Raw genomic sequence first — 15,424 nt, 5'->3', positions numbered from 1 at the left:
TTCTATTTTCAGCTGGAACACCCAGGCTTTGAACCGGGTGTCCTGTGTGGAAAGCAACATCTTAACTGCTGCCTCTAGACTAAAGGGAATTCCCAAATTGCCAGGGGAAATTAAATCCAGTGCCACCTGGTGGATATACCAGTTTTGGCCCTTGTTGCCACCGAAGCCCATTATAAATAAAAGAAAGAAAATGAAATTATATTGTGCATGTCATCACCTGCACACCAGATTAGAGGCATTTTCAATGGATTACATTAAAAAAAAAAGTGTGTGTGTGTGTGTGTGTGTGTGTTTGTGTGTGTGTGTGTGTGTGTGTGTGTGTGTGTGTGTGTGTGTGTGTGTGTGTGTGTGTGTGTGTGTGTGTGTGTGTGTGTGTGTGTGTGTGTGTGTGTGTGTGTGTGTGTGTGTGTGTGTGTGTGTGTGTGTGTGTGTGTGTGTGTGTGTGTGTGTGTGTGTGTGTGTGTGTGTGTGTGTGTGTGTGTGTGTCCGCCCGCCCGCCGTAGCCTGAAAACCCACCTTTTCAGACTCCATCATGGCCCATAGCACTTACCCTAACCCCTTAGATAGCATTTCTGTTGGCTTAGATAGCATGTTATGTAGACAGCACTATAATTGTATTGTATATAGTCATAGCATAGTAGTAAATATGTATAGTTTATATGTATAGTGCTGCTAAATGCCTAAATTGTGTGTGTGTGTGGCACTCTCGGCCACCAGGGGGAGGCGTCCAAAGGCGTCAGGTGGCACTGAGACTGTGACCTAGTGAAATGAAAAATACATTTTTCACACATCATATCCGTGGTCAAGCAGTTGAGACGAATAACAGTCTAAGTCCATACTTTATTCTGACCCCTCCCCGAAAAGACCTATCTGTCCTGAAGCGTAATCCATCATTTATACATTATGGATAATTACTATGGACTTTCTTAGACTGTTATTCGTCTCAACTGCTTTCATGGGGGGGACGTCCCCGTGGTCCGACCTCCCGTTAGTTCGAACATGCATTAAGTTTGGTCAACATGCATTAAGGTTGGTGAACATGCATTAAGTTTGGTCAACATGCATTAAGGTTGGTGAACATGCATTAAGGTTGGTGAACATGCACTGCTCCCGTGCTTGTGGTTATGTTTAGGTTAGGGTTAGAGATAGGGTTAGTAAGGGTCGAACTAACGGGAGCTCATTCAAGATGACATCCAGACAGTGTATTACTCGTTTAAAACTTAATTATCACGCTAATATATATATATATATATATATATATATATAGGTTGTGTATATAGGTTAGAAACAATCCCCTGGCTTTGTTGCACGTCTCTCTGTCACTTTGTTTACAAACGACTGCATGTGCGTGCATGTGGTCGTGCATGAGACAGACTTACGTCCCATAGCCTGGAGGGATGCGACGCTGGGAATATAATGCCCAAATTAACAATTTCACCCCGTCTTTAAGTTCTTTAAGTCATCAGAACTTTCCGCCATTTCTCTAATATCCTTTGATTTTATGTGCTCACAAAATATCAGTAATGCTTAGAAGCTATTGGTTTTGTATGTTCAGGATTGTAATACAGTATATCTTCACTTAATGTAAATCACTTATGGTTATTATACCACTTGGTACATTTCATAAAGCAAAACTTACAACTTCCTGTATCTTATGATGAGCCATCAGAACCATGCAGTGCTTCCTCCTTCTAGTTATAGGCTTATGGTACACCACATTAACCCAATAATTATTGTACAAACTCACTGTAGCATTTTGTGTCAAACTCGGGGTTCACTCTGAGTTAGTGTTGAAGTGTCCTTGAGCAAGATACTGAACCCCTAATTTATCCTGTTGAGCAGGTTGGTGCCTGGCATGCTTTCTTCCGCCAATCGGTGTATGAATATGGGTGAATGTAATACATTGTAAATGCCTTGGATAAAGGTGTATTTACCATTTTACCGTAGCGCCACATCTTTTACTGTTGAGCTACAGTATATGGGAGAGCATATGGGGAAGTCACATTGATTCCATTTGACTTATATCCAATACCCCTTGTTAATCAACAGTGGTCCTCCCCAACCACAGGATTTAAATGTCTCAATAAAGAGCAGGGAGACCATTTCCAACAGCTGCAATTGTGTTAGTAGCTGCTGGGCGAGGCTGCGCTAATAACTTTGGAGCGGGCCCGTTTAGAGTTTGAATGGACAAGTATCAGTCAAAAGGGAGACATCGAATAGGAAGGACGGGGAAGGATCAACATATGGAATGTCAGAACAGGTCAGCTCCATATGGAGATCTAAGGGTTTGAAGTTTGAGGTCAGATGTAGAGTTGCTTGCCGGTTCCATATGATCTAAGTGATGATCCAGTCTGGCTATCCAGGGTTTGATGAGGTCAGTGTCGTGATCTTCATACAGTATATGGAGACGGCCATATATGGAGTGTGTCACGAGGCGTGACGGAGGGACGGACGGACAGACTGACGGTCGCAACCATACAGATACAATTACAGACAGTTTATTGTCCTAAATAATTTTGCAGCTTTAACATTCATTTGAAAGACAGACACAGACACAAATAATTTAAACACACTGTAAAAGATAAAATTTTATTTCTTCCCTGTTGTAACGATACAAAGTTAACAAGTGCAATAACAATTCAACTCAAAACTGTACTGAACATTCTATCTAGTAGTAAATGAGGTACATAGACAGAACGCAGTGCACATGACCACCTCCACCACGGTTAAGGTGAGGTCACTCACAACGAAGTGTCTGTGTACAGGTGGGGATTTGACCGTAAGGCAACTGTTACTATGACAACCTGGATAGACTGACACGGGTGGGTTCTCCCGCCTGTCTTTTGCAAGAGAAGGCAGAGCCATCACAATTTACCATGTCACAACTCACATCGGTTCGAGAGTCAAGACTGCTCAAGAGAAAACAGAAAACATCACATACAGTTAAGGCCTATTAGCCAGTAGTAACAATTTGAGAAGCAGGGTGGGATCCCTCATATTTCACTTTAATTCACTCTAGTGATATTTGTACGGGCTGGTACCCTCGACCGTGCCACCCCTTATGTCCCTTGAATTCCCTGGAAGTTGGTGGTTAGATGTGACTCCCTTTCCTTTACTACAGGGCAAAAAATATACTTGTGCTCTCTACCATATCTGATCTCAAGCCTTTGTGGTCCAATTAAAACCCCTTTGTACTGCAGAAGCTGACTTTTTGCCCTCACTTTTGGATACAAGGGAGAAGGAGAGAACATATATGTGATGTTGCTCTCTGGGCCAATTATTTCGATTTCTACACTGGATGGAATGGAACGGAACACTCCTGCTATGGTGAACACGCAATTAAATCCCCATAGCCATCGGGAAGGGGAATTAAATCTCTAAAACAACTCAGCAAATGTTAATAATATTATTACTGATAACTGAGGATGATGGCGTCGGGGCCCTTTGCGGTGCTTGACCACCATCTTGACTTTCACGGAACACTGTGCAAACTCCAGTTCTCAATACCTATAGCTTGTACTAGTCCTTGTCCCTGTGTGTTCTCACTTCTCACAGCCTAAAGCATGTTCCCAAGTTGTGGGGGATTCTAGCTCGCTAATGGGTCCACTACCCAAGGACACTGCAGTGCGTTCATGCACAGGGCCAGGAATTCTGTACACGTACAACACAGTACATGGCTCGGCAGCTGCCAAGCACCTGCAAGATTGCGAAAGAGTATACAATATACAAACTGTTACTGCCTACTTTCCATCTGGTCTTGTCCTATCATTCACACACAATCTGGCACCAGCAGCTGCCTTGTACAACTGTATGCTTTTGCCAAGACAGAAGAGGCAGCATTTTACAGACCACTGGGGAAAGTATTTGACAGCAATTAGCATGAAAGCGAACATGATGACACTGCAAAGCAATAGTGTTTGGCCAAAGTGTCTCACGGTGAAGCTTGACAGTACAATATTCTGATATGTCTGTTCCTTTTACTTTGCCTTCCCTCTTTGACATGTCAGTGATTAAGCTGTCTATTTCCTTTCACCTGCACTTTTAATTCCTTTGAAGAAGTACTGTACATTATTGCTGACAGTGAAGGGGATTTGAAGGGGAACTAAATGTATATTAACTTTCAATGTTTTTCACTTTGCATTATATTGCTAATGGAGCTGTTTTTTCAGACAGCTGGGCAAATGGCTAAGAATCAAACTGCTTATCAAGAGCCCTTTAATTAAGTGGTGCAACCACTTCATTAAGTAGCTTTGTGTGTTCCTGGCTGCCTGGCTGGCTGGCTGTGTCTGAGCGCGAAAATAGCATGTTGGTTTTCAAAACCAAGTGTCACTGTTGTGCAGCCTAACACACACACATACATATTAACTGTATAGGATGATTGCAGGTGTATCAGTACAGTACAGTAGAGAGACCCCCTGGGGACCCCCACACGGTAACTCATTTCTCAATTGTTTCAGACACGGGCGGCTCGCCGGAATCGGTCCAGCCCCCTGACCGTGTTCCTGCGGGTCTGGAAGTTCTGGGGACCCCCCGGGGACCCCCACTCGGAGTTGCACCACTTACTTCACACAGGTGTGATTTTTTTTTAAATAATGGACTGACTTACAATTTATGGTATAATTTATTTAGATTGAAGTTGAAGCCAACTTTCTTTGCTGTTTCTTTGCTGGAGGTATCCCTGATCCTTTTTCTTTTGCTTTCATGTCTCAGATAGCCATGTCTTCCTTCTGAGAAGTCTTGACAGCCCTAATGTAGAACTTTTTGATATACAGCATTTCCCCTTATGGCGTTATGTCCTTGTCAGGCAAGTTACAATAGAGAAATTGTTCATTTGTTTGTAGAAAGGAGACCAAGTTTCATAGAACATATTTTACTGACAGGGCTGTAGAGACATTTCTTATGTCTGTGAAGAAGTAGGCCTAAGAAGTAACAAAATATACCTAAAGTGAGATGCCCAGCATCGACCTCAACTATAACATGTTCAGAATTTTGACCACTTGTGCAACTGCCTATTTCACATAAATAAATCACTGGATAGATTAAGCCACAACTGTGTCTAATTGCTATACTTAACACAAACTGACACAGCATTTTAATAAACACTAATACAGAATATAAAGTGTAAACCAAATTTAAAGAAACAGAAAAAACGAATAACTGGCAAGTGTAAATGCTTGCGACTACAGTACATCCAGTTCAACTCCGGTTTGTGTGGGACACGTCAAACTTTGCCAGACATTACAGTGGGTCAATGAGTCAGTGACGGTGAATGTGTGTGTGTTGCTTCTTTCTTTGCTACGGTTTGGTAGCAGTAATATGGCCGTCCTCCATGTGTGTCTGTAGTCTCTGTTGGTGTTGAGCTTCAATTGGCCCTTCATGGAGGTGTTGTGCTCATGAGAAGGGGATGATATAGTCATTGCTAGCTACTACTCCAGTATTGTCATATAGCTGGCCCACCTATGGTGCTGTGTCAATGATCCAGAGATGTGTGTCTGTGTGTGACACTCTCCTTCGCATCAAACAGGACATTGCTACACTTCCATTTGTCCACTCACAGCATCGTTCTGTGGAGGGAAAAAAAGAGAAATAATGAAAAATAGACCCATACTGTACTTGATGCAGATGGAAGAGATGCGGTCATCCTGTGTTACTGCAAAAAATGTTTTTATGTGCATGACTATATTTCTTTGACAAATAAACTGTGTATTGTTATGATCAGCAATGATCATTGTGTACAAACCGCCCAATCATAGTTTACTATGTAAATAGATCTTATTGCGCACCCTTTTGACAAAATTATGAATGGATCCAATTAGAGAGTTTCTGAGAAAACTGTGATAGAGAATTTGTAAAGGCTAAAATGTGACAACTTAACAGTAGCCTACTATCATGAAAAGCAAATACCTTGACCTATAAAGGCAACCCATATGAACGACAATTCAATGCCACTGCGTTGCCATGTTTTTTGTTTTCTCCCGGACAGCTCATACTCTCTGTTCAGCTGTCTCTAGAGTATTGACTACAATGAAACAATGTTAATTAACTCGCCCGCCACATGGAGAAGATTGTACTAATTGGACAAGGTCTGTGCATGCTGTTCTGCAGACAGAAAGAGCACATTTCATCATAGCGATAATGCTGCCGACACAAAATCATTCCAGCTGAAGTTATGGTTCAGAGATAAAAACCTGATGTGACAGGATTGGCTATGCTTTTGATCACAAGTGGTGACAAGAAGATGAAATAGGATATGAAAAGCCATCTTGAACTTCCCAAGCTTGGCGTGTGTATTATATCCCTGGCAGAAACAACTGGCAGATACTTAAGTGCTGGTCTTACGCCTTACGGATGACTAAGCGGCATTTATACTTTGTTGCACGATAATGTCACATGCCGTAAAAAGCAGCTCCAGAAGCTCACCGTGTCCATAGCAATGTATCTGAATGTGTGACGGAGACTTAATTTACTGGACTACAGCCTGGCTCATAATGATGAGTCACCCAGGCCTGACTGGACTACAGCCTGGCTCATAATGATGAGTCACCCAGGCCTGACTGGACTACAGCCTGGCTCATAATGATGAGTCACCCAGGCCTGACTGGACTACAGCTTGGCTCATAATGCTGAAGGCCTGACTGAAAAAGGCGAGGGTTTGCCATGAGTAGACCCTCACCACTTGTGTGTGACTCACTTGACACAGTCTGCCATGAGCAGACGGTGTCAAGTGAAGTGAGTCACTTATGTAATCACTGCAGGATGATTTGGTACGTGTTTCTTTTGGTCCATGATGCACACCGTTGTCGTCTGATGTTAGGATATCTTTTATTGTGTTATTTTAATTCTGTCAGAATAGCCTGTTTGATCAGTGCTGTTCTAAAACTGTATGATAAACCATGGACCTATGCTAACTGCAGATCAACGGTGATGGGGTAAAGTAGACCCTTTAAGCGGTTACCATTACTCATAAGAGTGTGCACCCTAGCTGTGCCCAAGCAAGGTCACAGAGTGACAGAAAGATTCCTATATAGTGTCTGAAAAAGGAGAGACACGTCAGAATTCTCCAGGACTCTGGCCTGCGCTTCAAGGGGCGCCCCGTTCAATGGACTGATATGATCGAATCTGATTCGTGATGTAACAGGTCGTATGTGCTTTCATATATGTCTTTGCTGTTCATATGCATATCACATGACCATTCAATTTGGGATAAGTATCCTGGGCAATCATTAAAATATGCCGGAGCTATGCTTCCATGACTTATGTGTACAGCCTGTTTATTGGACTATCAGATAACCCCCTCACGGTAATAACGCATCAACGGCCAAGTTGTCTGAAACACGCAGACAGATCTAAGTTTATTAAGAGAATCAAAATTCACATTGTGTATATATAGGACACACACACACACACACACACACACACACACACACACACACACACACACACACACACACACACACCATTCTGCATTACAGAAACATTGTCTTCTGAATCACTTCTGTTGTTATTATTGGTTAAGTATTTATAAAGATTGCTATTTCCATTTGTGCAAATGAGGCATATATACTGTCACCATACTAGGAAGGCATAAAGACACAGCAGCCAGCCTGCTGAACACCACAGTATGATTTATGTGGCTTTGATCACAAAATGCCAACTTATATCAATAGTCCAAGATTGTACAGCGTTATTAGAACGTCTTCTTTTCACAATAAACAAGACAGCATCTACACAAGCAATGTAATGTGATAGCAAAAGCTGTTTTTCTTTTTTTTTACCGTTGCTCCATACTGTACTGTAGTGTAGATGCTCCTGTTATGCCATTATTATTTATTTATTCCTGGGAAGAGGGTTTGCATAAGCCTAATTAGAAATGTATTTTTGATGTTCGAAGGGCCGGGACATCCATTTAGTGCCTCAGTGCTGCACATAGGGCTTTATAGAAATGAAGCTACTGGGAGCTACATTAGGGAACAGCTGTGTGTTTACTGCCCTTTAAGGACTGCTAGAGCCCCCATGGGAATTATGATGTCAGAAACAAACGGATATGTGTAACGTCGAGTTCAATTAACACTTTTTATTTTGCTGTGTATCGCTATACTATATAAAATGGCCTTTTTGCAAGTCATTTGTTGTATTTTGCAGTATTTAACCAGTGGATGAATGCCATTATGAATACATATTTGAAAGGAGACCTGCATGGCCAAAACAAGCAGCTCAAAGTTAGAAAGAAAGAAAGAACAAAGAAAGAGAGAAAACATAAACTAACAAACAGCCTAGTCCTAGTGCAACATCATTCAGAATTAAATATTTTGTCAACTGTTTTTTTCCCAGAGAAGCAAATGTAATATTCTTAGTAAAGATTTACCACAATAGCCTATCTATCTTGTCATCATCACAAAAAGTTTTATTTGTTGAAATTGAAGGATCCCTCACTAATAAGCATGATAGCCTCTATGCCTTAAAACATAATTACCGATACCCTGCTAATAAAAAGTTTAAAAACATATTTTTATATTGCTCATATTAACCTTAGGAAGTGTTAAGTTGTTGTTTATTAGCATTCCACATAGAGGGTAATTCTATGTATTAAAGCATAAGGCTTATTAGCCAGGGATCCTTTGTTAAAAGGGTATCCGACAAGAGAAGGCAATAACAGATTCCCTGATTGCACACACTACCCAGGGGTGGATCTGAAGCAGCACACATCCGCCCTGTCACACAGTGTTATGGTAAACAGTGTTCCCACACGCTGAATGCAATGCTGCAGCGCTTATACCCTGAAGAAAATATATCTCCGTACATTCAGTGCATGAGACAATGTAAATTGGTGTCTACTGTCAGATTGACATACTGTACTCGTAACCATGCATGATGGATTCACCATTCGTCGTGCGACTGGGTTGTTTTTAGTCGCTGCTGTGCCAGTTTCAGGACCCGACCCCATCTGTGTTTGTTTACATTTGGCCAACAGATGTCAGACGTAAGTGGGCCTCGGTTTTCTCAGCCATTACCCTGCATCCTCTCTGGGGATGCATCTTTTTGTCCCCCCCGCAAATAGACCAAAGGCCATTCGATGACGCATTGTGTGGGCAACATCCACTGAAGTCCACAGCTCACCCACAGCCAGGATTACAATACTTACCACATCCAAAGCCCTACATATTATCTGCATGCTTCATTGTGTGACAGTGCATCGTATGCATCACGTGCAACGTATCGGTTCACACAATCACTTGTCTTTTTGCTGTGTGAAGGCATGTTATCCTCTAATCTCGCCACAGAAACTCTGCAAAGCTTTGTGCACTGAATCGGGCCTCTGGCGTATTGTCAGTGTGATAGCGATGTGAATGATTATTCAAAATTATTCTTGGCTCGTTGTGAATACTGTCCTGTTTAGAGGAAGGCATATACTTTCCATTTTCCTAATAAGATACAGTTTCACCAAATCATATGAAGGATGAAAGATGTTGGAATAGTAAAAAAAACAACATCATAGCATAGTTCCTCCGGTCCTATGCAGTAGGGGTCAAAATTGTTCCCAACATTCATCCGTCAAATCAGGTATTATCATTACTATCTAACCCTCTACAGTAGGTCTACTTTGGCTGGTGATAACACAAAAGACGCAATCCAGTAAAACCTGGAGGGCTAGCATGGGTTAGCCTTGCTCAATCTGAGATTGATGAGCCCTCGCAAACGAAACTGACTCCGTATCTAATAAGGAGCCCCAGTGGACATGTCCGGTCTTAGTTAAGCATGTTTCCTCCAGGAGAGGAGCTCTGGGATCCCTCTCCATGTCCCCGGCTTCTCTGTCTGTGTCACAGCCTTGCCTTGCAGAGTCGACGCCGGCTCTCCAACCCATTTGTCAAAACCTCTGCCCTCATTAAATTATCATGGCCAGAGAGAGAGACGTCTGCTTCTAGAAAAGAGGCTTGGAGCTAGCAATCAGACAGATCACAGTGTCTTAAGACGGAACTGAATAATTGAGGGTTTTCCACCCACTGAAGATTTAAGGTCGGGAATTTTCGATTGAGCTTGCTTGATCAAAGGTAAAAGGGATAATGTCAAGATCAGAGGTTGTCCCCAGGAACTGTTGTTTGCAATAATTCATTGTCCTGGACCATGTACAGTATATGGAAAACCTTACACAATGTTTTCCTCTAAAACCACTCAAAGGCAGTGAAAATAGAGTGTGCATGGTAATGGGACAGTGCCTTTTCATCACCCTACTGTACATGTTTTCAAAAATGTAATTATGATATGTATTTCAAACTAACTACCCCCATCATTACAGAGTGTAAATAGCCGATCTACAAGTTCACAACTAAGAAGACTGAAAATGGTTTTGAACATTATTGAAAATGTTTGAAAGTCTTTGATTATAATGATGTGCCAAATTGTCACGGCCCCTGCCAGTGTCCTGTGTGTGTGTGTGTGTCTATTTGTGTTAGTCTGTCTGTCTGTGTGTGAGCATGTGTGGGCGTATAGGCTTGGTTCCTGGCTTTCCAGATTGGCACTTTCTCTGTTCATCCAATCTCACTCACCTCGCCTGCAATCTTCTCATCACCACCACTCCATAAAAGCCCTGGTTTCCTCGCCGCACGCTGCCAGATCGTCCCACAGTTCTCCGTGCGGTAACGCTTCTAGCTGTTATTTCCTAGTGACAATTAATCCTAGTGTTTTTGCTCTACTATTGCTTTGTTCCAGTGTTTTTTGACTTAGGTTTTTTCCTTCTGCTTCAGTTGCCTGCCTGTTTGCCTGCCAGCCTACCCACCACCCCAGCTCCTGCTAGCTTTCTGAAAAGTAGCCAATCTACAAGCTCATTCTGAACAGTTGCCACATCTACAAGCTCATCATTTGTTTCAATAAACACCCTTGGACCTAATTGCCCTCCTTGTCGTGTCTGCATTTGGTTCTGCCAGTTTGGTTAAACGTGACACCAAATTAGGGAGGCCAGTCAGGTTGAAAGTGGTTAATTTCCCTGTATATGTACAGTGGTACTGGTGCATGTACTCAACTTTACATGCAGTGGTGGAAAGTAACTATAGCATTTAAGTACTGTACTTTGTAAATTTGAGGTATCTGTAATTGTACTCCATTCCAATAATTTAACTTCTATAACATTGACGAATTGTGCGCTTGTAGATCGGCTAGTTTCAGATTTTTTTTTTATATACGTTTTGAACTTGGGACATTCTGCACATGCTGATACTGGTATGTATACTTTTACTCAAGTAGCCTACATTTTGAATACAGGACTTCTACTTCTATTAGAGTGAGTATATTGCTGCATTGATACTTTTACTTAAGTAAAACATGTGAGTACTTCATCCATCACTGTTTGTGTGTGATTGTATCTCATTTGTTGAGCTGCTAGAATTTCACTTTGCTGCCATGGTGGCATACAGCCGGTTGCGTAACACATCATAGAGTATAAAGTGTAGGCAGCAGAGAACAGAAGATGGAGAAAGTAGAATTTTAATCTTGAATCCTGACCCAGTTCAGAAGCATTTCCTGCCACAGTACGCCTTCAGCTTCTTGAATCAAAGCTGGGGACTTTTTTTTATTGAGGTTTTTCATTAATTTCTTGTGCTGCACTGTAGCCCTTTTATTGTATTGCATCTGTTATTATTTGAGATTTAATGTCTTTTCAATTAAATGGTCTTTTGTGTTTGCCCTTAAGGTTTTGTGTGAACCACTTTTGAATTGCTTTGTTGTGCTCGCCGTGGCTGGCATTGAGATTGTAAATTTCATAATCATTTGCTCCTGCATTGTATTTTGGCATGTGTTTCTTAATTTCCCACTAGCCTACACCTTTTGTTAAAATAGGCCTATAGGTCGTTGTGTGCAGTAGTGCGGAGGGACCTTTACAGTCACTGTTATTGGGCTTTAACAGTTAATCGAACTAATCAATTTAATCTGTAATAAAAATAATCTATTATTTATTTTAAAGAAAAATAATCAACTTGGGGGGGGGGGCATCTCACAGCACGTCACTGAGATTGTAGATCGCCTATTTTCGCTATTTAACATTGTATGGTTTAAGCGACTGATCAGAATGTAATTGATTTGACTGATCAGATAGCCTATTTAATTGATCTGACTATAAAAAATCAAGTAATGTGTTTTTTGCATTGATTCATTGATATATAAGAACTAAAACCAATTTTCAGAAAAATAGGTAATCACTAGAAATAATCGCTAAGGGCCCGGACTGCTGGCCTAGCGGTCCGGCCACTTGGGTCACATTCCCACCTAATACTTCGGTAGACTCGATGCGTATGGGCGGAGAAATTGGGATACTTGCATATTTAATTTGCTGCGGTTTGCCTTCACACTGTCATCCGCAGCAATTGGAAACGCAGCAGGGGGGACCTTTATCAATGTGTTCCATTCATAAACTAGCCTACACAGTGAAATCTATGGTGATAAAATTATACGCATAACGTGCATCATGTTTCGTGCCGTCTGGGACTGTACCCCCCCCCCCCCCTCTCTCTCGCTATCTCACTATACGCACGCAGCCACGCACTGTTCTTTTGGGCATGGAGGCACAGCGCTGAGCGCACTGATATAACAGACAGCAGCGCAAAATGTTTACAAGTTTATCGAGATGAAAGTCCCTACTCCCCACTGTCCCAGGCCCCACACAGTGACAGCACTCCATGTTTACGGCACGCACAGACAGACAGAATATTCTGGCTATAATACACTGCAGTGTTTTTATGTGTTTTCTTAAGCAATTGATTAATGTACTCGTCCTCATTTAGATCAGGGCTTCAGTCTCCTCATTCGACCACGTCTATCCACGGTAACGGGACATCTTTGCGCTATGTAAAATATGCCTTCTCCGTCTCCAACTGTGTTCAGCTCCTCACCCGCCACATTACAATTTAGGCATTTAGCAGACGCTCTTAATCCAGAGCGACTTACATTTAAGCAAGAACAAAAGCATGGGAATACATCACATGAAAGCATTTATCATGAAACATGCGTAAGCTAAGAAAGTAACAGTGGAATATCTCTATAATGAAACTATACATACACTATACATATAAACTATACATATTTACTACTATGCTATACATATGTACTATGGCGTGCTATGACTATATACAATAATTATAGTGATGTCTAACATGCTATAAGTCTGTGTCAAATGCTATCTAAGTCAACAGAAATGCTATCTAAGGGGTTAGGGTAAGTGCTGTGGGCCATGATGGAGTCTGAAAAGGTGGGTTTTTAGGCTACGGCGGAAGATTGGGAGTGATGCTGCAGTTCTGACTGCAATGGGAAGTGCATTCCACAGTTTTGGAGCCAGAAGGGAGAAGAGTTTGGGACGTGTGGAGCTTAATTTCCTTTATTTACTGCGGATTGCATTCACACCTACACCGAATCGTAATCAAGTGCGATTGGAAGCGAAGCGAAACCCCCGTTTTTGCTCGGAGTAGAATGCGGTTCTTTGATATGCATTAGGATTCGAATGAGCCTTCACACCTGCCAAACGAAGTGCACTTTCTGAAAATGCGCAGCAGGATTCGTTTTAATCGCAGCAAAGCTCTCTGGTGTGAATGTGACCTTAGGCTCTAATGCAGCCTGACAGCAAAGGTTAGGGACCGGGATTCAAACCCAGGACTCGCTGTGCTCCCCATCTCTCTCCCTGTTTCCTGTCCGTCTCCACTAAAATTACTATCAATACAAATAATAAACAAAATATAAACAACACAAAAAAGAGCTTAAATAACAATAATAACTAGAAAAAGGTCTCCACCAGAATTCTTCCTCAGCCTAGTGGGAATATGCGTGCACAGTTTTATGGCAATCGGACGCTGCGTTGAGGAGTTGTGGCGATTTGTACAAAGCAGGCTACTCCTGAAAACTGTAGGAGCCAATCGTGGCCAATCAGGATGGAATATGAGAAATCAAACAAACCTGTCTTGATCACATGACTATGGAGATCATGTGTACCGATTTGCGTGAAATTTGGATAAAATCTGAAGGAGTAATAATAGAAAATGTGTTTTACATATGTCGGCCTCCTGGTGGCGCTATAAAGAGCAGATGTGAAAAATTCCAGACAAAGGTTTTTCCTTGGCCTCTAGGGAGTTGGCATACAAAGTTATCCACAGATCCGTGCAGTTAGAGGTAAAAACACTTTTCGGCCAGTTATAGCGCCACCTTGAGGCTGAGTTGAAATTGTTCATGTGGCATTTCGTCGTCGGCCTAGTGGGAATGTGGGTGCACAATTTCACAGAAATCACGCGATGTGTTCATGATTTGCAGCATTTTGTTTGAAACTGAGCACTCCTGTGAACTTTGGAAGCCAATCTTAACCAATCAGGATGGAGTCTGAGAAATCTGAAAGACCGGTTTCGTTGAATGGCTCTAGAGAGACTGTGTACCAATTTGCGTGATGTTTGGACAAAATCTGTAGGTGTACTGTGCAAAAACTTGTTTTGCACAAAGCGGCCTCCTGGTGGCGCTATAACAGGCCATTCTGGAAAGTTTCATCGTTCATCGTTGGCATCCAGGGAGTGTGTGTGCAAAATTTGGCATCGACCGGGTTAACGGTGGCCGAGATTAGCTGCTCACGGACACACGGACGGACGGACACACACACACACACGGACGGACGGACGGAGTGCAAAACATACTCTCCCCCCATGCCTTCGGCCTGGTGGAGACAATAATCGCTAAGAAAATAATGGATAGTTGCAGCCCTTTAGCGTGACAGACCAGCAGCAACTCACCAGGCGGTGGCTGTGTTGTAGGGCAGGAGTGTGGGGCTGTGTCCCTCCCCTCGGAGGCTGTGTCTGGGCTGGTAGTGGCTGCCGGGAACAGTGGGTGGGGCCTGGGCTTCACTCTCCTCCGGCATGGACCTGTGCCACTGACTCCTGGCCTTCTTCAGCCAGCGGCCCCCCAGACCCCACTTCTCCAAGTACACCCGGCACAGTTCATAATTGATGGCCGAGTAGTAGAGGAAGTCCAGCGCCAGCAGCACCATGACGAAGAAACCGTAGATCCACACGCCAACCAGGGCTGTGTAGTTACTGCAGGGAAGAGCCACAAAGAAGTGTTTAAAGAAGTGGACTTTAAATCTGTCTTGAGTGAAAGTGATCGGACCAGTGCACATGTCATTGTCTATTCACAGCTTTGGCCATATATCGTACATGGTACGTGATTGATTGATTGATTGATTGATTGATTGATTTAGGGTTGTCCCGATCGGATCGGGTGATCGAAAATCGGCTCTGATCACATGATTTTCAAAATAGATCGGGAGAAAAGATCGGATTTTTAATTGTCTAATGTAAATGTCAAAGAAAGATGTATAAGCAATGAGATTTTGTAAAAACTGTTCATCAAACAAAGACTAGTCACACTCAGAGGTGTGAAAGACACCCATGATGAAAACAAAGGCAAT

General features: G+C 42.4%; 1 protein-coding gene across 2 annotated transcripts in view; it reads right to left on the bottom strand.

The window, feature by feature from the left end:
* Positions 1–4,442: 4,442 nt before the first annotated feature.
* The window catches only part of shisal1b (shisa like 1b), a gene marked incomplete at its 3' end in the record, with an annotated part of 71,476 nt that continues 60,494 nt past the window's right edge, over positions 4,443–15,424 (bottom strand). The window contains exons 4-5 of one of the 2 annotated variants that reach the window (XM_083763174.1): positions 14,751–15,050; positions 4,443–5,564 (exon numbers count right to left, since the gene is read on the bottom strand). In XM_083763174.1, coding sequence (XP_083619300.1) covers position 5,564; positions 14,751–15,050 — 301 coding nt within the window. Of the gene's footprint in view, positions 5,565–14,746; positions 15,051–15,424 lie in introns of those variants that run through there. The other variant, XM_083763173.1, reaches the window with a different exon arrangement.

This window comes from Protomyctophum parallelum (genome assembly GCF_964188405.1).
Source record: "Protomyctophum parallelum genome assembly, chromosome: 4".
Classification (NCBI taxonomy): Eukaryota; Metazoa; Chordata; class Actinopteri; order Myctophiformes; family Myctophidae; genus Protomyctophum; species Protomyctophum parallelum.
The sequence above is the reverse complement of the archived record's forward strand: the minus strand, read 5'-3'. Positions and strand labels throughout refer to the sequence as shown.